The sequence below is a fragment of the Marmota flaviventris genome, chromosome 3 (genome assembly GCF_047511675.1).
Source record: "Marmota flaviventris isolate mMarFla1 chromosome 3, mMarFla1.hap1, whole genome shotgun sequence".
NCBI lineage: Eukaryota > Metazoa > Chordata > Mammalia > Rodentia > Sciuridae > Marmota > Marmota flaviventris.
In genome coordinates, this window is record NC_092500.1 from 177,125,444 (window position 1) to 177,150,237 (window position 24,794).

At 48.5% G+C, this 24,794-nt stretch overlaps 1 protein-coding gene across 1 annotated transcript in view; it reads left to right on the plus strand.

Annotated features, from left to right (window-relative positions):
- Positions 1–24,794, plus strand: part of Csmd1 (CUB and Sushi multiple domains 1) — a 1,338,703-nt gene that overhangs the window by 1,110,797 nt on the left and 203,112 nt on the right. Inside the window, exons 27-30 of the mRNA XM_071609340.1 lie at positions 8,991–9,182; positions 11,834–11,972; positions 14,879–15,066; positions 19,890–20,084. Coding sequence (XP_071465441.1) covers positions 8,991–9,182; positions 11,834–11,972; positions 14,879–15,066; positions 19,890–20,084 — 714 coding nt within the window. The remainder of the gene's footprint in view (positions 1–8,990; positions 9,183–11,833; positions 11,973–14,878; positions 15,067–19,889; positions 20,085–24,794) is intronic.

Below are 24,794 nucleotides of genomic sequence, written 5' to 3' on the forward strand. Positions count from 1 at the left end.
CAAGGATGTACCACACTTTGGGTTATTTCCAGTCTCAGACTATTACAACTGAGAATTAAAGCCATCACAAACACCCAGGGGCAGGTTTGCACATGGATATGACTTTTCATTTCTCTGGGGCAGGTGCCCAGGTTAGGGTTGCTGGTTGAGCATGTGGTAGTGCTATCTTCACTCTTGCCAGCAATGCATTTCTCTGCATCCTCACACAGCATCCGGTGCTCTCTGGTCCTCTTCAGCTGTGTGGATAGGTGTGTGTGTCCTCTCTCCCCATTTCTCTGATGGCTGGCGACTTGGTTTTTATTTTTTGAAGTTGAATATTTCATTTCTTATTTTGTTGCAAGCTGTTGCTTCAGCGTATAAAGATAGCACCAGTAAGTGCAGCATATTGAGACACGAAGACAGTACTGCTCTTCTGACACTGCACTCCAAGCCCAGTTTTTCCAATGGGAAGATCATTAAGTGACTGACCCCAATCCAGGGATGGACCTAAGCAAGCTGCGATATCACATAAGGCTGTAACAAGACACCTTGAATCACATACTTTTAATAAGTAGCTTTTACCACAAATAATCTCATGGACTCTGAACACCAGCACCAGGAGGAAATGTACAGGTGCACACTGTGTTCATCTGCCGTGGTTGGGAAGTTCCGGGGTTCTTCCCCAGGAGCAGTGGTGAGTCATCTCTGTTGAAGTCTGCTCTCCCCCACTAACTGAGACACCTGGCTGAAGCCGTCCCACACTCGTCTACTCAGGGTGCACTTTCTCTGCTCAGTAGACTCTGCGTGTTTCTCAGCTGCCTCGTCCCTCATTCAGTCATCCATTCTGAAGGGTCCCCGAGGTCATCTTCGTCAGCCAGCCGTCTTCATGACAAGGTTGGTTCATAGCCCTGGGTTTTCTGCATTAACCCAGGTTTCCCTCATTAACCTCAGGTCCTTCTCCTGACTGAGGGGCCTAGAGTTCACGGGCAGCTCTCTCACTTTCCAAAGCACCAAACGCACCTTGTTTTTTTTCAATTTTATCCCAACTTCAGGCCAACTGCAGGGAGCAGAGTCTCGAGAGCTTCCCGTGCGCAGGTGCGGAGTCCCACTGTCCCGTGCACCTTCTCTAGTCATCCATTCAGAGGGTCCTGGGCACAGCTTCCAAAGGTGCCTCCCTCAGCTGCCAGGGCGGCAGTGGGCAGGGCACAGCAGGTGCCGGGGCTACGTGGGACGCCATCAGGGCGCCAGGATGGCCAGGGTCCCCAGGTCGGCTGGGGAGCGTTTTCCTTCCATGTCCACCCGGGTGTCCTCTTCCTTGATGTTTTGGCGCCTTTTGTCCATTTTCAGGTGGACCCTAAGCTTCCTCTGGAGCCTCGGGCATTCCCTCTGCGGGCTGCGTGGATGTGGCCTCTGCCGACGTGGTGCCTTCCACGCACTTCTCGCCCTCCCGGCTCCCCTCCCCCTCTCTGACAGGGCTCTGCAACCAACAAGCACTGGACCTTGACGGAGTCCAGTCTCTCCACTTTTGCTTTCGTGGAGTTGGTTTTATCCCCATGTCTAGGAACCCCTCTCAGACCCGAATCCCAAAGGCCTTCCCTGTGTGTGTTTCTGAGTTTGTCATCGTCTTGTGCTCCACAGTCACAGCCACCATCCACTCCAGGTTGGTCTCCAGTCTCATCTGCTCTTTGGTGTGTTCCTGCAGTTGTCACTTTGGAAAGCTGAAGAGCAGTTCCTCTATGGGCTGTCCCAGGGCCCTCTAGACACCTTCCCCTCTGCTCTCCACAGGGCTCAGGCCTGGGGGACACGGTGTCTGTGGATGCTCAGCGCCTCTGACGTTGGTAGAGGTGACGGAGGAGGGTCGGGCTTGGTCAGGTCGGACTTTCTCCTGTTCAGAACCACTTCTGCGGTCCTGGTCCAGCCTGAGTGGGCCCTGCAGGGGGGTGAGAAGCCTTCTCTTCCTGTTTTCTAGATCTTTCTGGCCATCCAGGCATTGGTGTGGGTGGGACTGAGTCCCAAGCTGGTACATCCTCTCCAGCAAGGAACGGCTGGAGGAAACCTGCAGATGTCCTCCCCTTTGCTAGGATCCCACCCCAAACGCCATCCTCAGAGCACACAGCATCTGGTCCCAGGCATAAGGAGATGAGTTCAGGGTGCAGACCCACATAGCAGATCACTTCTCCCTTTCCTTAGTTCAGAAACATGAGGACCAAGGAGAGAGAGTCATATTTCCACACGAATGCAAGGCATCACGACATGGTCGTGGCTCCTACCAGGGCCGGGGTCCTGTCTGAAGAGCCAGACCCTCAGTGCTTTGGGCCTGAGGCCTGGGGTCGCCACTGTGGCGGCTCAGCAGCTCTGTCAGGGTGGGAAGGGGCCAGGGACACAGCGAGGAGCGCTCAGGGCTGGGGGCCGCGGGAGCCTACTTGTGAGCCGACACCTGAACTTCTGCTGGTTCCCAACCCTCAGAAAACAGGAAGGCCTTTCTAGCTTTCAGGTTCCAGAAGAGGTGGTGGCCAGGGTTGGCAGGGACTGAGGTCTCCCATCGGCTGAAGCAAGATCAGTGACAGAGTCAGTGCTTACCTGTCTGCATTGGGCTCCCCAGGGTGGCGATATTATGGGGAGTAGAGATCCAGGGCCCACCTGTGTGCACCCTGCCCAGGTCAGAACTGCGGTGTGGAGGAGAAGGGCGCCCGTGTCTGGGTTAGCTGGGCTGGGCCTTTGAGTCGGTATCTCACCGTGAGGGGGAACTGCTGGCCTCTAAGGGACAAAGCAAGTCGAGGTCACACTGCGAAGCCCGGGCTCCTGAATAGGTGAACCCCGAGCTCATGGCACCTGCTGACCCCTTCACGCGTCAGGGAGTGCCCGTGCCCTGCCAGCCTCCATTCCACGGCTCGGCTTGCCGGGTGACTCAAGTGGTTCCTGGTTTTGCAGAAACCGTGTTCTGAAAGGAAATCTGTGAATTTCGATCAGGAATGTCCAACATCCTGAAATCAGGTTATTAAAATGAAATGACTCCTAGCTTCATGGACACTCAAGTGGAGCTTGTGGTGTGGCACATGCTGGCAGGTGGGTCGGCTGGGGTGGCACCGGTGTTCAGGAAGCCGCCTGTCTTGCTGAAGCCGCGACTGGATGTCCGCCTCAGGCCTGAGTGTGGCTCGGGGTCTCACGGGGTCCGGGCACACAAGACCTGTGTCCAGTCAGGCCCTGCGGTGGTCAGCTTCCTTGCAGATGGGTCCGACTGCGGAGGACACGACCTGACTGCACCAGGCCCTCGGACACTTGTGAACGACCGCCCAGGGAATGAGGAAGATGCAGGCTCCCCAGGAGCTGTTGGTTCTCTGTCAAGGACTCACTGAGGCTTGAGTAGCAGGGACATATTTTTAGTTAATACACTATTTTTCCACTTGTGGGACTTTTTTTGCCAAAGATTGAAAAGTGTTTATCGTAAAACAAGTTCCTTGGAAAGTGGGAGTTGGAAGGAGAATCCTGTCACTCGGGAGGTGACTACGTGAAGAGACGCTGTGGCTAAGACACACCAGGGCTGTTCGTTCTGTAAGTTAGGAATGTGGACCCGGGTTCACGGTCCACTTGTGACAGGGCCGAGGGGTAGGTTGCGGAGGGCAGGCGAGACATTGGTTCATTGGGAAAGCTGGCCACGAGGTCGGCGGCTGCTCCAAGCTGAGTTCAGTGGCGCCAGGCTGACCATGGCACCTCGTCCCCTCGTGGAGCCTTGGCAAAGAAGTGCCTCTGTCCCTCAGGACCGCTCCAGAAAGTAGCAGTGGTGCTCGTCCAGTGGCAGCAGCTGGACAGAGACAGGAGCCCTCTCCACGGCGTCCTCAGCTGTGCCACGTGACCACACGAGGTCAGTGGGTAGAAGCGACGGCACTGTTAGCTAGCTTGGTCTGGTTGGCTCCTCGGGTGGCCGGCGTTCCCAGGGTGGCTGCTCTGGGGTCCACACAGATGGTGTCAGCCTGGTGTGCACAAGCAGAGTCCTCCAGAGTGACCCGTACCATTTATTCTGACCAGGGCCTGCGCTCACTGTTCCCTCGAGCTGGCCCGGGCCTTGGGCACCCAGGGACATGCCATGCAGGCTGTTGCTGTTTGTCCCTTAGGATGACAGACACACAGTCCACTGACACAGCTGCCCCAGGGTTGCTGGAGCCCGAGTGGCCGAGGGACTGAGTCCTCAAAGGGTTGGCCTCAAGACCAATCCAAACTGATCACCCCACAGATGCGACCCTCAGCCCGTGGGTGCAGGGGGCTTGTGAGAGCTAAGGATCCAGTCAAAAGTACATTTTAGATGATGTGGGAAGCCCACAAGGAGGCTTTGAATGTTGGATGGGATGGGGCCTAAATTGTCAAAGTTTGTTTTAATAAACTGGGAAAAAACACGACTTTATACATGGCAACTCCGTTATCCATGGGGTCATGGGGGACCCATGACTTCCTCTAACTGGAAAGAGGCAGTGGCTCCCTGCGTCCAGCCCCACGGTGGCTGCACCCTGTCCCTGCTGCGCCCTATAACAGGGGCAGACCCGCTGCTCTGCAAGAGCGAAACACAGGCTCCAGAGGCCTCGGCTGGAGGCGGGGAGACGTCCCCTGAATGCAGAAGGTCTGCAGAAGAGCCTGGGGCACCTGGAGCATCCCCGGGAACCGCAGAGCACAGCACCCTGCCCTCTTCCAGAGGCAGTCGGTAAGACTGAGCTCTAGGAGGTACTGATTCCCTTTCTACACCAGGAACTGGGAAGACTCAGTCACCAGCACCCCACAAAGGTCTTGAAGCGCGAGCTGAGTGGAAGGTACGTGGTGTCACATGGGAGAGTACAGCCACCAAGCAGAACTGGGAACCTGCTTCATCGAGGATGTCAGCGTGACCCTGAGGGTGGAAAAGCTCTTCTGCCCAGACGGGCGCCTTCAGCTGGGCCCCGGGTTGGAGTGGACGAAGGTCACTGCCTTCACAGGAACATCCTCTGCAATGCAGACTGGAGGGAAGGTGATGAAGTTCATTTCAAAGACCCAGCCCTGTGTACTTCCCAAGGCGGTGCTTAATTTTTTTCCTCTCTCAAGTCTTGTTGCTTTTCTAATCCAATCTGGATGACCCTAGGACATTTTTTTTTTTAATTTTTATTCGTAGTTCTAAGAGGACAGTGTGAAGATTTTGGATTTCATTTCAATTTGAGTAAACCTGAATGGTGGATTTGCTGGTAATGTCAAGCAATCCTTGAAGGTATATAAGCACATGCAAGCACCTTCTCAAAGAGCATCTACAGCCGTCTTCACAACCTGCCTTTCTGCGTAACTGGCATAAGCTTCAGCTAATACCTGGGCTCAGTGTTTCCGTTTGTTATACACCATGAGCTAAGGAGCACTTACCTCTTCACTCACATGCTCTGTTACCACTGTCTCCACGTCTGCCCTGCGTCCTGCTGCTGTCCCGGTCTCCTCCTGGACTGTTGTGTGGGTTTACGTCATCTTTCAGCCTCCGCCATGCTGGGAGAAGAGTGGAATGACAGCAGGCTCCTCCAGTTCACCTTGACACAGCCTTACCTGCACTCCTCCTGTCACAGAATCTACTCAGAAACTCCAGCACTGTCCTTCTCTTGATCTCCACAGACATTGTTTCCATGTGAAGTTCCTCTTCTCAGAACATGAATGCTGATGCAAACAGTGAGGTGATAAGAAGAATGAGGGGTCAGCCCCCGTGCCCTGTAGCTCAGAGAGGATCACCCTGACCTCACTGCCAGCCTTACAGTGAGTGGGACGTTGACTCCAGTGGGAGAATACTGAAAGTGCTGAGACACTCCTTTAGCTCTGTGGAATGCAGTGCTGAGCCTGCAGAGACTGGGTTCCCCACACAGCCCTGAAGATGTGCGACGCAGAGGCTGCACCTCGGCAGTGGCCTTGTCCTGGGACACCTGGGGACCCTCGTGACATGGAGCTTCCCCGGAGCGTCCTACAGCTCCAGGTCGTGAAACAGTGATAGGCCTTTCTGCTCCGGAAATCCAAAGGACGCCTAGCGCACACCTCCAACGCCAAAGTGGGCTCAGCACAGGGAAGCCAGGCAGAGGGGCAGAGGGGGATACGGGGTAGACGCAGAGGTGGCCGTTCATGACCACAGCAGTTCATAGTGTATGGGGGATTCTGACCGTCTGTGTGGTCCCCAAAGGTTCCCATTGTTTCAGGCGCCTCATGAAATCAACCCCTTTTGGACCAACAAACCTTCAACACAAACACAGGATTATCCAGGTCACGTTCCTAGGAGCAGCAGTGCCAATTCTAAAAGTGCCAACCACTTTAGTGAGCATGAGGGTTGAGGTTAAAGAATGAGATGGTAAGAAGGTCAGCGAGAATGACCACCCAGGAGAAGCCTGGGCCCATGGATAGCCAAACAGAGTCGAAAATAATCCCAACGTCCAAAATAACGGCCACGTCCCTATTAGAGGTAAGGAAGAAAGGTGTTTAGGAGGAGGGAAAATCCAGCCAGGTGAAAGTCTAGGGTGAGTGACAGGAAGACACAGTAAGTTAAGTGGGTAAATGTACACAGAAACATAAATGATGATGATGATGATGATGATGATGATGATCATGCTGCTTCTGATCCACAGCATTTATACACCCAAGCAGACAATGGCCAAATCTAAGGTTTCAAAGAAGAGCTAAAGTACTTGACAGCATGTCAGTAAGGGGGGAATGATAAAAACCGAAGGGTCCTAGGATTTGGGACGGGAAAGGAGGGATATTGTAACTCAGCACACGTTGAAATTTCTAAGGAAATGTTAAAATGAAGACTGGAGAACATAAAAACTGATCAGCACAAAACAGGCAAAAAGGTAGGAAAGAAGGGGGTGAAGGGAGATGGACGGAGCTGGTGGTGAGAATGAGGCTAACTGCCCTCCCAGGACAAGGGTCCAGGCCAGGCCCAACAGGGACCCAACGCCAGGCTCCTAGGAAGTGGGAATCCGGAGGCAGGAGCAGAGGTCACGTGGCACAAGGGCACACAAGGGCACATGGTGGGGTCTCCACAGCAGCAGTCCATGGAAGGCCAAAGAAATCGGCCCAAGGCCACCAAGAGGGGGGACCTGAGGTGCACTCTCACAGTGGGCACTGCCCAGCAATGACCACAGATGAACCAGAGCACGGCACCTCTGCGGGGGCTCCCAGAAACACCCCAGCAAGAAGGAGAGGACGCCCCAGCGGAAGGTGGACGGCTCCCCAGGGCAGACGCAGAGGTACGCCCACAAAGCTGCACACATTGACGGCAGCTCTCTGGAAAAGCCAGCGGCTGGCAACCTGGATCTCAGGGTGGTGGCTGCCTGGAGGGGGAGGTGAGCTGGGAAGGGGTACGTGGGTCACACTGGTGTGAGGACGGTGTTCCAGCTCTGCAGTGGGCGACCCGCGTTCACTTTCCTTCTTGCTGTGTTGTAGGCACACGTATGCAGACATGTGAAAGTTCAGTACCAACCAATTAGGGGAAAAGATGGAGTCGTTAAGACAGCCTCTGCCCTCAATTAGTTGGAGAGGAGGAGGGGCCCAGTTAGCACGCTCTGCACTTCCTCTCCTTGGCTGAGCTAATCACCTAGATATTAGTCTCTCCTTTACTGAGTGCTTAGCCAAACATCAGTGAGCCTGAGTGATCATTAAGTGCTAATTAAGACCTAATGAGGGGTGCTGGGATTTGAAGCAGCTCTGACCAACCAGAGATCCTTGAAGCCCTTAGCGTGACACTTGCTGTTGGGTCTTTGATCCTTTATCTGCATGGTCCCTACTTTTCTGTCTCACATTTGGCTAGACATTTCTCAAGAGTAAAGAGCAGGTCTTCTTTATCTTTATATCTAAGTGGATTTTATTTATACGTGTATGTGAATATAAAGGTAAGTATATAAGATAAATATATACATATGCATTGTGTGTGTGTGTGTGTGTGCATATGTATGTAAAATTTCCAGAATTTACAAAACTGAGAGCAAAGCCTTCTCATGGCTTTAAATCACCAGGTGTGTGGAGAGATGGGTGGGTACACACGTGGGGTTGGTGTGCCTGGAAGAGAAGGAAGACTGTCCCTCGTAGTCTCTTGAGCACTGCAGGGCCAGCAAGACCTGTTCTGGTAGAATAGGCAAACTTGGAAAGGTGTGCATGGCTGGACCTTCAGGTGTGCCCTCCTAATCCAGCTCGGCATTAACACGTGGCATCCAGAGACTGGAGTGGAGAGGGCCCTGCACTGGCCTTGGGTTTGTGCTGGGCTCTGACCTGGGCTGGCTGCGTCCTCACTGCTGAACTCGGGCTGGGTTTGAACTGTCCGTGTGGGGGATTTCAGAAGCAGGGATTGGGGGTAGTGAAAGGGTCGCAGCGACATCAGAGCCTCGGGTCACCAGGCTCCAGAGGTCCCATAGACTCTCTGCCAGACTATTTTGTGACACTGGCTTCTGCACAAAGGACTTGAAATTCTAATGCTTTTTTTTTTTTTTTTGGACACCAAAGGGATGGATATCATTTTCATATCTTTCATTAGGATTGGGGTCGCCAAGTTGGAACTCTTCAGAGTGAAAGGGGTTATCAATAACAACCTCCCAAGCATCTGTGGGACCCACGGCATTCTGGGTAATACTGACTAGTCATCCCCTCTGACCCCCTCCCATCCCAGAGTCAGCAGAGGGTTCCCATTGAGTTGAGGGTCGTCGGTCACCTTGAAGGCTTAGACTCTAAGAAAATTCTCCCTATTTTATTTTACTTGAGGTTCCTTGGGATTGGTGATCTTTATTTGAATCATGCTTTTTATTACAATATTTTGAAAGAGCAAATCAGGCAGGAATATATGTGTGTGTTCTCAGTAAAATGCGACACCTTGACGCATTCCCCAATGGCTGCACTTTCAGTACGATTTTGCTAGGATTCGTTCAAGGCGACACCATCACCAGGCTGACTGTGCACGGAGCGTGCTCCACTCACGAGGCCGTGCCTGCAGGGAGCTGCCGAGCCTCGGCTCTTCACCTGGTCTTGTCTGTTCTTTGCAGCATCCGTGGCATCCACCTGCAATGACCCAGGGATGCCGCAGAATGGGACCCGGTACGGGGACAGCCGGGAGCCTGGAGACACCATCACATACCAGTGTGACCCTGGGTATCAGCTTCAAGGACAAGATAAAATCACCTGTGTGCAGCTCAACAACCGCTTCTTCTGGCAACCAGACCCGCCTACATGCATAGGTATCGGGCAGCAGAAAATAAGAAATTCATGTTTGGAAATGCATGCATGCTGACATCAGCATTGCTCTAACCATGGAGTATGTCTTCAGAAAGACTTTTCAAGAGTTTCTTAAATATCCTTGGGCTCTCTGAGGCCATGCTGAAATTTTATTGTGAGCCTTTATTTTACTATGTAAAATAAAGGAAATGATTTACTCAATATATAGTAATTGACTTTATCTAACATTTCATGTCCATAATAATTCTTGTTTAAATATATGTCAATCAAACCACTGTAATTTAAAATTCCTGTTGATTCAAAATTTGTAACCTGCCCTCACTGTTTCCTTTCCTAATGGAGACACATGCCCTTAAGCAAAACCTACTCACTAAGAAGGGCTTTCTCCTTTTAGATGTTTTTTTTAGAATGTCAGTACATTTTCAATAGAACACTGAAAACTAGAAATTATACTGCTTTTGTGAAAATGAAAAAGAAACATTTTTAATATCCATTAAAATTGTATTGTTTCACCTTACTAAAAGAATAACAAATGGTTCTGTAGACTATGACCTTCCTAGATCTCTATCAAAAATGCCATTTTAGGGAAATATATGTTCTTATATAAAATACAATTGCACATACATAGACTGTCTATTCATTCGATGAAATATTTTAACATGAAATACTATTTAGAGCATTTTATCTTAATTTCTAAAAAGAAACTCGAGTAGTCTTTCTTATCTTAATGAACTGTCACTGTTTAGTTGGTGCTTCATTATAATCTGCTGGAAAATGTGAAACGGAACTGACCCGTGAGGGAGGCGGTGATGGGGAAGCCGTGTGCTTACCACTGGAGGCCACTCTGCTCGAGTGCTCTCGAGGGAGTGCACAGCAGCCCAGCCCCTCTGTCCCCGTGGAGCTGGGCACAGTGCTGGCCATGGTGCTCTGTGGGCCCAGGAGACGTGAGAGCCTCTGCTTAGACCCTCAGCCCCTGGCTTGTGCCCAGGGACATCCTCTGACTCCTGTGAGCCCAGCCCTGTTCCAGCTCAGGCGGAAGCTCAGGAGCCTTGCAAGATCCTTTGGTTTTTTTCAAGTGGAGTAATTACCCATCAATGAAACCATCGTTTAAAAGTCTTTGACCTATTTTTAAATTAGGAAAGGAATTTTTCCTTCCGATTACGGGTTTTTAAGCTCAAGGAAGAAAATATTAAAAAGCAATACCTCTATGAGTTAATCTCTTAAAGGAAATGTATCATTTCACATTGACTTAAAAATGAAATCGTGAAGTTTGACTATCTTCCCAACTATAATTTTTCTCTTGATTCATGTCTTCATTACCTAATTTTGAGCAGCAACTAAATAGTGTATACCTCAGCCAAAAGCTCACACCATACTTCCTGTCTTGACCATCCATTGCAAGGGGGGCGGAAACCACCTGCAGGCAATTGACCGCTCTCCTGTGATGTCAGTAGCTGGATCTGCAGACACACACCTAGATAGCATGTAGCAGAGAGCTAACAGACATGGTGAATCGATTTCACAATTTCCTTATGTACCTAGTGACCCACTTAAAGTGCTTTTAGATGACAGAGTCCTGCATGGCTCTTCTGAAGTTGAAGATTTTGCTTTCAGCATGAGACTCTTGTGCATTTTCACTAGTCTGGGGCAGAGGCATGGCCTCTCCTGGCAGCCTGCACCCTGTGAACCAATTTGTTTTGATTAGATTGAGTTTGCAACAAAACTGGATTTAGTTGGGTTTCTTCTCTTGAAACACTGTCTTCAGGAATATTAAGTAATTGAAGACCCACAAAGTCTTCTTTTCTTTCTTTCTTTCTTTCTGAAAACAATCACCAGAGGGCATTTTCTTTTCTAGTTAATTTTTTTCCTAAACTTATGTATGTTCAAGGGTATTAAAAAGCCCCCCGGTGGTTCCGGGATGCTGTGGTCTAGCTGGAGTGGTGTCCTAGAACAACTTGGTGGGAAGTCACTGGGTTTGACAGGAAAACCCCTAACCCACATGCTCACGGAGGTGTCCACACTGTGTGCTAGCAAACAAACTGAGGTGTTTTAACATCGTCATGTAACAGCAGGCTTAACAGAAGTGTCTTCTAGTGCATGAAATGATCCTAAACATTTCAGATTCAATAACAAAAAGTGGCTTTCCTTCTAACCACAGTGAGTTTATGTCATGAGTGCTTTACTAACATGAAGGTGAACACGTCCACCTCACAACTGAAGACTGAAAAAGGAGCTCACTCTATCATTATCCACGAAGTGTTCCTTTTAATAGTAATATTCTAAGCACTATGATAAAATATTTTTAGGAGTCAGTGTTCTGCTCCTGTTCATTATATGTCCTAGGTGACATTGTGGGTATGTGTCTCTAAGGGTCGTGCACGTAAATGTTGGTAACATGGGGATCAAGTAGTTGGTCCAATCCAAAATTATAGGAAGAAACTTGTAATTGCCAGAAGTTCTAAAATTCTCCCTAAATATGAGATGGGGCATTACGTAGAATTTATTAACATGAAAAACATACCTCTGGCTCTGAAATGTCGGGGATGGGTGGGAATGAGCCTGTGAGGCTTTGTCAGAGGGCCTGAGCGGTCCCCCGCACTCTGCCAGCTCTCTTCTGACCCTAACTCGCTCTCTGTGACTTCTGTTCTGCCAGCGGCATGTGGCGGCAACCTGACGGGCCCTGCAGGAGTCATCCTGTCCCCTAACTACCCTCAGCCGTACCCTCCCGGGAAGGAGTGTGACTGGCGAGTGAAGGTGAACCCGGACTTCGTCATCGCCTTGATATTCAAAAGGTACGGCTCAGCAGAGCGCCTCTGCTCAGTGGGCTTTCAAACACCATGCCCGAGTTACCTCCCTGACCCTTCAGAGTGTCCACCTCTGCACCTGGGCTGCCTTGGTTTTGTCCGCACGTGCAGGGTGACGGGCTGCAAAGGCTGGCTCTGCTGGGTGGCACTCCGTGGGCCAGGCGCGCCTCTAACTGCGGCTCATCGGCTGCGTGACGTGACCATTCCACCCTGAGGCCTGCACTCACAGGACATTCAGAAAGAATCAACTACGGCAGGTGCTCTGGGATAATTCTAGCCAGAGCCTCCCACTTCTCTAGTGTACACTTTCTGTGGCTGATGATCCCAAAGGCAGCACACTGCTGTCACGCAGAGGGTTAGGAGTGGACGAGCTTTGAAAAGGGAAGCTCCCCAAACTTGGTTGCTGGGGGTTTGAATTGTTAGGTATTGGTCTGAAAAATAGGTCCTTCCTGCTGTACTAGATGATAAAAGTTCAAGCACTATTAATATTTTATAGGTTCCACAATATGCTATCTCATATACACAGTACTCCACAGTTCAGTTTTATTGACTCCCAAGGTCTCCTCCAGTGTTCCACTTTGGTCTTTGAATTGGATGAATGTAATGCTTTTCTAGGTAACCGCTGCAGTGGACTGTCCCGCTGGCCGCTCAGAGGTCCAGGGCCCAGCGGTCTAATCCTCTGTCTCCATCTGCCTGGGAGCAAGCTTTCTTTTTAGGCTCTGTGCATCAACATTCAGGCCTCGCTGTGCTTTCCCTCCTCCACTTTCTCCTGATGAGGTCCGAGTCAGTGTGATGTGGAGGATCTGTGATTCTGAATCTCAAGCAGTTGATAAGCCATCATTTCAGGAATTTTCTAAAACTACTACAAATTTTCCAGATGAAGAAGACTTTTATGACACTCAACTAAACACACAGATCCAGTGACCGTTTGCTGGCCATGTCATTGGGTATATGTTTTTTTAAAATGCTGAATTCTATTATGCCCTCATGGAAACCAGGTCCAGTGCCAGGAGATTAAGAGTACAGTAGAATCCAAGGCTAGCTGGGAGAGAGGGAATCTGCCGTCTTCCATTGCTGACTGATTGACCAAGTTCCCAAAGTGCACCTCATAGGAGGACTCATGAGGCAGTTGTATCAGCCAAGTTTTTCAGTGTTGCAGAGGTCTCTGTAGCAAGTCTTCTGCAGAAGGCCCCGGCATCTCTTCCAACTCTTCCTAGAGATCGTTACCTGATCCTGCAACTTCTCCCACCTGAACGTTTGTGTGGGCTGGGGTGGACCCTAATGGCTGTACCTGTGGGGTAGGGAGGTGAAAGCCAGATCCTGGGTAGGATCAGAGATGTTTAAGGGCCCAACAGAAGGCTGCCCCAGGCTTGCTCAGACTTGAAAGTACTCACAGGCCTTATAGGTATGTTCAACTGTCACAGGTAGAAATAAGATCTTCAAGGAAACTGTAATCAATCGAATTTTCAACTCTAGACTTCTCTGCATGAACTACACCTTGTCTAAAATGAGATACCAGATGAAATTTGCTTCCTGAGTTGTGTGTCTGATTGTATTTTCAGTGCACAACAAATAATCTGTAATAATGATTGGCTTTGCCAAACATTGGGGATGGAACATGGCCAGATTCTAATAACATCCTTTCAAAATACTCTGAAAAAAATCATTATCCCAATAAAATTCTCCTTGGTCTATACAATTCCCGTGAGCCTCCTAAATTTAGCAACTCTGATGGTTCACTCCTTCATTTCTGACTTCACTGAACTTGCAGATAAACAGACAAAGAAAGCAGGTACAGCTTGCTGCAGACACTGTGTTCAGGGCCTCCCACTGCAGGAGTGAAGTGCAGCCCAGACCTGCAGGGGCGGTGAGATGCAGGGCAGAGCAGAGCCCTGCTGTTCCCAGACCCCTATGCTTCAGGAAGAAGCCCATGACGTGGGAGGGACTTCCTGTCCTGGCTCTTTCCTTGACTCTGCAGACAAAAGGAGCCCTGTGATGGGACCACAGAGAAACCCTGGCGTCTCTGTCTCACATACCAGAAATTCCTGTGACAGGATAGTGGTTGGATTAAGTCCTGGATGTGAGAGGAGAGGAGAAGGGCCTGCTGGCCTGCGTGATGACCCGCCCCCAGTGGCTCCTCCTGGTTGGCTGATTGAGTCCAACCAGCTCGTAACACCTGGCCAGCCTCAGACTCCCATTGGAGAGTGCCCAAGGCCCAGGCTCCCAGCCTGTGCCAGGCTCACCCCACAGCAGCCTGCCCCGGACGCTTCAGTGGAAGCCCACTCCCTACGTCAGTCTGTGGGGACAGGCTGTATGTCGGCTTTGGAGAAGGGGAGAGGCAAAACCCAGAGCAGGGTCTGGGAGGCAGGAAGGGAGGGAGAGCCAGAGCTGGACTAGTCGGGCGTTGACACTCGATACCTGAAAGTTCACACTCTTCCCTGGGGCGACTGTCAAGATTGGCCCATTTGTCTAAGGAAAGAGAGACGATTGCATTTTTTAAAATTAAACAAAAAGCAGTTTTAAAACTATGAAAGTATATAGTAATGCCAAAGGTATATCACATAAAAACCAAAGATTAGTAGGAATTCACTCCTCTGAGGCTACTTCTTTCAAATCACATCTCATGAGCCAATTCAGGACACGGGCAAGGGCGTCACACCAAGGTTACTATGATGCGTTTCTCTGAGCCATCTTCAAAATTGTGCAAAGTACAAAGAGTATTCACTGCCATTGGAAATGCCATTTTACATTTTTGCTCATTATTACATGTTACTTTTCGATTTCCCTAATTATTAAAATTATTATACAAAAGCAAACAAAGTTGACTGGTCATCTCCTGAAAGACAGGGTGTCCTCGTCTGGGGACCAAGTGTAACCGGGTTCTGTCCTTTCAGTTTCAACATGGAGCCCAGCTACGACTTCCTGCATGTCTACGAAGGTGAGGACTCCAACAGTCCTCTCATCGGAAGCTTCCAGGGCTCTCAAGCCCCAGACAGGATCGAGAGCAGTGGGAACAGCCTTTTCCTGGCATTTCGGAGCGATGCTTCTGTGGGCTTGTCCGGGTTTGCCATTGAATTCAAAGGTACGAGGTGGGCTGAACTGGCGGGGCGCTGGCCTGTGTCTGACTTGGTTTAGTTGTGCACTTTCCTCACGACATCTTCATATCTGTCTAGCCTGAGCTGTCAACGTGTCCCTCTCTGTCCTCTCTCTAGTGGAGACAAAATTCCAGAGACACATTTCTGCCTGGGCTGAGAGAAACCAAGATGGGAAAATATTTTCCAAGTTCACAGCTGTTTAAAAATAAATGATGGTTTACATCTTCAGTAATTTGATGATTTTATCAGCAGATATCTTCTGATGTGTTTCTTGAGGATGACTCAATTTTACTACGCCATACTATCACAGTTTCATCTCAGCTCCTTTCACTGTGACCAGCTGCTGCCTGCCCTGGTCTTGCCTGGGGGTTCTGGTTTTGTGAGGAGCCCTGGCCCTGGGCAGGGTACCGTGCTCTGGCTGTGGGGTCAGGGGCCCACTTTCGGTCCACCATGCCCTGTCATTGACATCCACCTGCACTGAGCATTTTACCTTTGAACACATGAAAAGAATATTATTTTTTCCAATCTATTTCTCATGTAAACAAAGAAAATGTGAGGTATGACACAAAGAATTAGAGAAGACAATTTGCTAAAATATTAGTTTATCACACTGCTTTATCAAAAATTTAATAGAAATATTTATTAAAACTTCTTGAATTCCATTCATAGGTGGAATTATAAAGGAAAACAGGATACATTTCAATTCTGTTACTTCTTTAATGGGTTTATTTTTTTTCATGATTTTAAATAGGAAATTAATCTATTTTCCCAAAAACATAAAAATATTATAAGTCTTCATTAAAATGTACAATAAAAATTACAGGATTCAGCATCAGAGGAGGGCCTGTGCCTTTCAAATAGAAATTGTCACTTTTATGAACTACTGTGACACCACACATTTACCACACCGTCAGAAAGTTCTCGTGTTAACAGGAATTCTCTAAAACGCACCTCACCAGGTGTGTCTGTTCTACCGTAGCCCCAAACAAAGCAAAACCAAGGAGCAAGACAAACCTGCATCCGAATGCAGAACGCATGTTGCTCCCTGCCTGCTCAGACGCCTGCTCTTCTCCCGGGCATTCCTAGGGAAGTCCGTCGAGGGCTGAATGGGGAAATGGCCCATGAGTAACATACACGCAACCTTCTGAGGGGTTCTTGGGTAAGCAGCTCAGCCACCTGAGAGAGGGCTGTAGCTCTTAGTGTTTAAAAAGTTCTTGTATAGAGTCCAAGAAAAAAAAATCCTGGGAAAGCAATGCCAGTGCTACCTCACCAGCCAAGAGCGTTACTGCCATCTGAAGGCAGGCGGGACCCAGGGCACAGGGCAGCGGCACTCAGGGTCACTAGAGGGACCTGGCATGCTCCATCCACTTGGCCCCCAGAACAGGAAGACGCACAAGTGTTCCTAAGCAGAGCAGACAAGGACAGCAGCAGGACACTCATGTTATGAAGTCATCCAATTAGGAAACGTGGCATGTGGTAAGCAGAGAGGGCCAGTGATTTATCACCGAGTGTCCTGAACTGACAGCTAGGTAAAAGGAACCAAAAGATGAGATGCCACTCATTTGAAAAAAAGCCACCATCAGATCTCGAAATCACAGGCACAAAGTGGCAAGCTGTGTAAGTGAAGCTTCACCAAACAGCCAGCCAAGCTACAAGAGATTTACAGCAAAATATGATCAAATGGATGAAAAGGCTGTGGATACATACTGATGGACAGGCACTGAACAGTTTTCACTCTTTTAAAGGAGAAAAAATGTAACCAAGATTAATACTTGTAATCACTAGATGCTCAGCACCTTTTGTTGGGTAACCCATCAAACAACAGGGACGGGAATGGCTTTTACCTGCGTAGAGTTGTATTTTTTCCTCCCTTAATTTCTTAAAGGTTCTATGTTTTTCATGGCATTTAAGGCTGCTACTAAGAGTCATGAACATGTCAGCTGCCATTGAAATGTACAAATAGGTTTCAAGGAAGCATTCAGAGAGCCCTGGTCCCCACGTACCACTCTGTGCTTGGCAAGAGACTAACAACAAAACAGATGTAAAAATGGAGACAGGAGCCAGGTGCAGAGGCAAAGTGGCAGAAAGGCAGCAAGCCCCTTGTCCAAGATGCCAGTCTTATTTATATCAGCAGGTCACCTTAGGTCACTGGCATTAGTAGTGCATTATGGTTCGTGGTGTCACCAGGCAGGTTACAGAATTAGCAACATTAGGCAGCTTATTCCTCAGTTACATTCTACAGTTGCAATGTGCAATGTTGGGAGGCTGTGTAGCTCTCAAGAAGTTACTGTTACATGGACAGGTTCAGGCTCAGCACTGCTTGGTGACACATTGTGGTTGTCTAACCAGAGAGTTCCATTATTCCCAGGAGCTAAGTGGCTAGATCAAGGTCGAGGTTAATAAGACTCTAGCACAGAGCCTCCTCATGCAGGGCATTGCTATAGCAGCTAGGTATTACACCTGTATTAGTTATCTTGCTAGTTCCTGGGGGAAACTGCAGAATATTCCAAGTGTGGAAAACAGAGTGCCTGCCCCACAATGCACCCCGGGAGTTTGCTCACAGAGGAACGCTGAACATTTCCATGGCCAGAGCCCTTACAGTGAAGCCCGTGGAGATTCTTCACCACTGTGTCTGCATCATGGACCCAAATATGCAAATAAGCTACACGTTGTTACATGTCAGAGATCACTGCAATAGATGGAATATTTAGCATGTTTAAAAGATGCAAATAAGAGATTGAGTGAACCATTGCAGTGAAATCTCTATTTGGCCTATGTTGAGATTTAGACTGTTAAAATACAACCACGGATACTGAATGAACCCAGCGAGGCAGCCCCCTTTGGCTTCCTGCAGGGCTTTTCAACATGTAGGAATGTTGTTTTCCGTTCTCCTCCACTGCACAATGTCCACTCCTAGGAGGTGTGCTGGATGGCCTCCCAAGCTACGTTACTGCTGCTCTGTGCACACCTGCGACAGGTTGCAGTGTGGATTTGGTCCAAGACCCACCTGTGGAATTGCCAGGAAGAGTGGAGAGTGATAGACCATCAATAAGAGGAAATAACAGAAGCAAATCAATATTGATCCTGGTTAAAAAAAAAAAAAAAAAAAAAAGACTCACTCTTCCTTTACATTTCCCAGAGCTGATTACATTTGTTTGATTTTCTTTAATGAATAAAGGGATTGCTGTTCATGGATTTTTACAGAGAATAAGATTGACAAACCAAAAGGAAAAGAGCTAAAACACTCAATCTGTCTACTTTGAAGTTACCCTAGAGCCTAACCTGATAATAATCTCATTATTCCCACACACATCCTCTCTCTGTCTCTGCCCCAGAGATTTTCATGACTTGAAGCTAGAAAGTGAAGTGTGACTTCTATCTTGGCACTGAAAGGCCAGTCAGGCTGCACTCCCTGGGCTGCTAGACTTACTGGGAACTTGACAAGGGCATGAAGAACGTGCCTTTGTACACTGACAAAAGCTGTTCAAATGCTGAAATCACATAGGACACATATATGTTGATTTAGTGACATCTTGGATGGTCTGTTGAAATAGATAGTTTAAAATCTTGTGACAACTAGAAGATACTGAAGTGGCCTGCAGAGCCAAGGACTGAGAAGAAAAAGCTGTTTGGGGTGGACATTTGGCAATGCCCATGAGTGGCTGCGATTGTCGGTGCCTATTGAGCGTCCCCGTAAGCGGGTCTCTCCATGGCATTTCCGCCTTAGCCTATCTCCGGCGTTGAGGGCACGCATGCCCCGGGTGCCCTTTCCTACATTCCCTGTCTTCCACTGCCCTGTCCCCTTGCCCTTCCCTGGTGGTGCCACTAAGTGCAGTCAAAACCAAATGTCTCACTAAGAGGCTCCAATTGGACAGGTCTCTGCAGGGTGCTTTGTGGGAGTTAACCTGGCTTTGTGAACTTCAGATCCCCGCAGCCCTCACCTCGCTGAGGTGTGGTGAAGAGGACCATGGGGCGTTTAACCACCCAGTCAACAGGTGATAACGGACCTCAAGAAGGCTCAGCAGTTTCCACAGTTAATATGAAGCCGTGGGTGGTGATTGCAGGCCACCACGTTTGACCGTCACCAGTCAGGAAATGTATTTTTCCTGCTATGACAGGAAAAACAGTGCAGAGAGCAACAGAGGAATCAAGACATCCTTCTGGGCTTGGGTTCAACATCTCCATCATCATGAGCAGAAAGTGCTCTTGACTCCGTGAATGATGCCATTTTCCTTTTGGGAAACCCAGTTTTCCCATCTCTTTCTACATGTGTGGGGTGATTACATGTTGGTGTAACCTGTGTACAAAGGTCAGAAAACAAACCTCAGTTTTTTCCTGAATCAGTTTATGTGGTTCAATACAAAAATCCACAGCCAAAAAAGGTAAATGTATAAAAAATCTAAAACTGTATCTTTTTTACCTAGATGAAAGTAATTTAATATCAATTCTGTAGTAAAAAGTGGTTTTAAAAAAGAATATAATTGGGGGCTGGGGTTGTGGCTCAGCAGAAGAGCGCTCGAGACCCTGGGTTTGATTCTCAGCACCACATAAAAATAAATAAGTCTAATAAAGATATCATGTCTAACGACAACTAAAATTAAAAAAGAATATAGTTTACTAAAAAGGAATTTTCCTATTTTTAACTATGAGTAGGTCAAGTTAGTCATTAGGCAACCAATAAATATTTCTGAAAAAAATTCTTAGGCAGGGCATTGTGTGACCCCTAAACAAAATAAGCAAATGATGAACCAAAGAATGCGGAAGAATGGAGACAGCTCTCTCATGGATTGTGCTTTTGCTTCCTCTGCAGAGAAGCCCCGGGAAGCTTGTTTTGACCCTGGGAACATAATGAATGGAACGAGACTAGGAACGGACTTCAAACTGGGCTCCACCGTCACCTACCAGTGCGACTCTGGGTACAAGATCATGGACCCCTCGTCCATCACGTGTGTGATCGGGGCCGACGGAAAGCCCTCCTGGGACCGCGTGCTGCCCTCCTGCAATGGTAGGTCTGGACGGGCTCTCCTGCAGAAGGCCGCGCTCTGCCTCGCGGAGCCTCACCTAAACGGCTTCCCGCTGCAGTGCTGTCCACCCTCCGCCATGGAGGACACTCAGCTCGGGGCCAGCAGCCGGCTCCTGACAGTCCTTGACGGCTCCATCTAGCCCACACATCAGCCATCCCCAGGGATTGCCAGAGAGGGGATTTTTTTTTTCTTTTACTCAGGTATTTTGATACTTTTTACTTGTTTTTGTTATTTTAGACCAGCTCCACACAAGAAGTACAAATTAGCATTTTCTAAGTGTTTCTATGTTTTTTTTTTTAGGTGTTTCTGGGTTAGCTGATTAGACAGATGGAGACTATCTAAAGAGGGACAGGGAAATGGAGGGCGAGGGGCAGAGAAAGAAATTTTAAAATACATACATCATTGGAACAGATATAAAATTTCCCCAAAGCATAATTACTTTGTAATTCCTTATTTAGAGATAAAATTAACAAAATCGTCTTGTAAAAATGAGATCAGCCTTTAAGATGAATCAAAGCTAAACTCTAGTGACAGAGGTCAGACAGCCCTGGGGTGGCCTCCAGGATGCTGGCTGCTCTGCATCTCCTCTAGGTAGCTCCATTGGAGGCCCCCGGGCAAGACCTGCTCATGCTGTGGACACAGTCTGCAGGTGTTGATTAAGAAAATAGGGCAGGGGTCCAGCTCCGTGTGGGGCACTTGCCTAGCACGCATGAGGCCCTGGGTTGCTTCTGTTAAGTAAATAAATAAAAACCTAGAGGCCGAAGCACGTGGTCTCCCCATTACTTTAGGACATAATCTTAACCTGTGCAGGGGACATATTTCCTCTGGTCAGCCTTGCAATTCCACTAGCATCGTCTCACCAGATAGGCATTTAAAAAATGTGTTTGCAAAAAAACCCAAACCAGCAAAGACAGCCCATCCTGATCTGTTCTGCTGTCTGTTTAATCCATTGTCCTTCTGAGAGCCTCCATGAAGGCCCCGTGTCCACCAGCACCAGAGGCTGCGTGGAGTAGGAACTGAGTGCATGATGCTAGGGTCAAAGAAGACCTCAACGATGACCCTCCCCGTTCTTACCTGTGGACCACAGGGACGCCTTCCAGGGCTCAGGAGGTGTGTGAAGGCGAAGGTCCTGAGCAAGGGGGCATCCCGTGGCCCCTGCTGTGAGGGGCCTGGAGTGCACCCTCTGATCCCCACTCTTCCTGGCTCCCAAGGAGGCGCTGTGTGCTCCCTGCTGAGCGGGGCACCCACTGGGACTCCCCAGGATTTTGCCTGCGGGGATGAGTGTTGGGGAGATAGCAGCAGGAAGTGAAATGAAGGAAAGATCCTGGATTTTGTGAGTTTTGCACACGGATGATATTAAGGGAATCTACTCGGTGCTAAATTCAAATGAAATTTTAATTTCCAGGCAATGGTGGCAGGTTAGCAGAGGATAAAATGGGACCGGGAAGAGCAGGGAAGTCCCCCTGGAGCCTCCGTCTGTGATCAGCTGTTGAGGTAGAGGTCTCCTCTTTTTCTAAGTCTGAAGTCCCGTGAGGTCAGGCCTGGTTTTTAGTCATCGATGCTCATGAAACACAGAACTCAGACTTCTGCTCATGGCCTTCCACTTGCATCTGAATAAAACTCCATATTCCAAATCTTGAAAGCAGAGATGACGCCCCCAGTGTGTGGGATCGCTCGTGGAGAGTGGGGCATTGTGTGCATCAGTCAGTGCTAGTGGTCACTCGGGCCAGCAGTCATGCTCGGGGGCTTCTGCCATAGTTCAGACCTTTAGCAGTTTCTGTACTATAAGGCACAGCCAGTGAATGCTGCACCAGCTTGCATCAGATGCCTGGAACAATTTTTTCACGATGGTATTATTGATGGCCCATGGTTTTGTCCATTGAGGTTTGCTATGGAAGTGGAACTGAACTTGAACTAGCACAGAGCCCCTTTCTTGGTCAGGATGGCTCTTGTCTGCCAGAATGGTCCCTGGTGTACTCAGCTGGACGAAATGGTCACTTCACCTGGAGGATGTACAGTTAACCAAATGGGTGGTTAGGTTTCATTTGACCACCTGCCACGAATGCTGTGGCAATCTTTTTTCACCTACAAAGCAGTTTAGCAGGTTAGTTGTCAAACGGGACACACTCACTTATTTTTATTCTGTGCTCACATTAATATAGAGTAAGAGAAGGGGCAGGTCTGCTCCCTACCTGAGCATAGGAAAAGAAACAGAATGGTTATTAAGAATCGACAAGCATTCTCTGCATGTTTTCTCAATTCCAGAAATCTTTGTGGCCGGTGGGATGCATTTTTTAGTTGTGGTGATTTAAGTTTCAGGAAGGATGTCAGGCAGAAGCATATTTAGTGGTAAAAACAAACACCGTTTTTCTTCATTTCTTATTTGAGTTTTAGAACAGCAGTGCTCTTTTACCCAATCCTGGGACAAAGTGTTTGTAGCCACACCTTAAGAACTACATCAGAAAGTGTTCTTCAGAAGAATAAATTTCTAATATCTAAAAATTTGGGCATCAAAATTTTGGCAAAGTCATTTTTTTTCCATTTTTCATTTACACATTTTCTCTGAAATTTGAAATAGGTTATTTATTACTCTTGAAGAGCGGTGGTTGCAAAATGATCTGCCAGAGTATTACGTGCCTGGGCTAAAAGGAGATAAGTCTCCATTTTTTATTTGTATTTATTTTCACAACTTTGGTCTATAAACCTTTGAGAAAAAAGAGGTGATTTTCCTGAAATAGCCAGTTTGGATTCATGTGATGAGATGGAGATGACTCTGAGTGGCACATCTACACGGAGGAGGGGGCTCCCAACACTTTTCTGGGTGCCTTCAGCTTTGGAGGTATCTTCCACCCCAAAGTGAAAATGATCTTTTTCTATTTAAAACTGTAAGATGTCATTTGGAATGATGAAGGCGTTCTGAATCACAGCATTGGCATGGAGGTGTGCTGAGCTCGCTCAGGTCTCTACCAGCCTCTGGAGCAGGGACAGAGCACACCGGTGACTCAGCTGTTTTTCTTCGACTTCTAGAATAGACTTAGAGCTTTCCAAGACACTGAAATACAAGGATTTGGGAAATTGGTGGACAAACCATTAACTCTCTTGAAAATAATGAATGAGGTGTCTGAGCATTAGCAGTTGCATATTCTGAGTTTTATTAATGGTGGAGAATGTTCAGTTCATTAATAGGATTTAACTGTGCTGATTAACATTCAAAGGATTCAGTATGCTCTCATTTCTATTTTTTGAAAATTACCATATCAAGGAGAAGCGAGCTGTAGAAATATGGACTTCTGAACGGTCTGAGTCCTAGCCAGCCGAGGGGTGTGTAAGATGAGAAGAGAGGAGGGCTGCAGGAGGCAGGCTTCAGGGTGGCAGGCTGGCAGCGGGCACTTCCACGCTGGCCCACTCTGCCACTGCACAGGCCAGGGCACACCAGCCCTCCACATCAAACAGGAGGCGCAGAGGAGCTGGAGACTTGGAAACTGAGCACCGCGTGACTGTGCTCTAGCTGGATGTCTGCTCTAGGATGCCGATGCACCCACACATGCGCACACAGATGAGCACACACACACATCCACACACAAACACATAGACACACCCATACACATACACACACACAGATAAACCCCCCACGCAGATTCACCCATACACACACACAGATACACCCCCCCACACACAGATGTACTCATATACACACACAGATATATCCATATACACAGACACAGATACACCCATACACACGCACAGATACACCCATACACACAGATAAACCTTACACACACAGATATACCCACACACAGAGATCCCCCCGTACACACTCACATAGATCCACTGGAATAACTTTTGGTTTACAGCTATCAGCTAGCAGCTATGAGCAGCTTGGAGGGCTTGAAGAATCTACGCTCTTCAGGCCTGACAGGAAGGCCTGCAGGATGGGGTGCTCTGCTCTGGGAGCCCTTAGTGAAACCACAGCCTCAGCACTTGTGGTCAGTGTGACCCAGCTGCCAGGCCAGGAAACCCATAGTCAGGAGCTTCGGGGCCTGAGACCCCTGACTCAGAAGGCCCCTCCCTTAGGGACAAAGACCCTTCCAGACAATAGCAATATTTAGAGCTTCCTCACAGTGCAGTTACCATAGGCATAAGATGATTGGCTTATGGATATTATCTTCCTTATGTATGATGGATGGGATGCCCCACCTGAGCCTATAACAGTTGTATGCATTCCAAAAATAAACGAGCCACTGGACATCATCTAGGTCGCCACCAGCCAGTTCTCATCAGCTCCCGGCTTCTGTGTGTTGACTCTGCGTCTCTGCCTCCCACAACTGAGGTAGCCAAGTGACTAATTGACCACACCAGTGACCAGAACGACTGCATCCACCCATACACACACAGATCCACCCATACACACACACACACAGATGCACACACACACACACAGATGCACACATACACACACTCAGATCCACCCATACACAGATCCACCCACACACACACAGATCCACCCATACACACACACAGATGCACACACACACACAGAGATGCACACACACACACACACAGATCCACCCATACACACACACACAGATGCACACACACACACAGATGCACACATACACACACTCAGATCCACACATACACACACTCAGATCCACCCATACACAGATCCACCCACACACACACAGATCCAC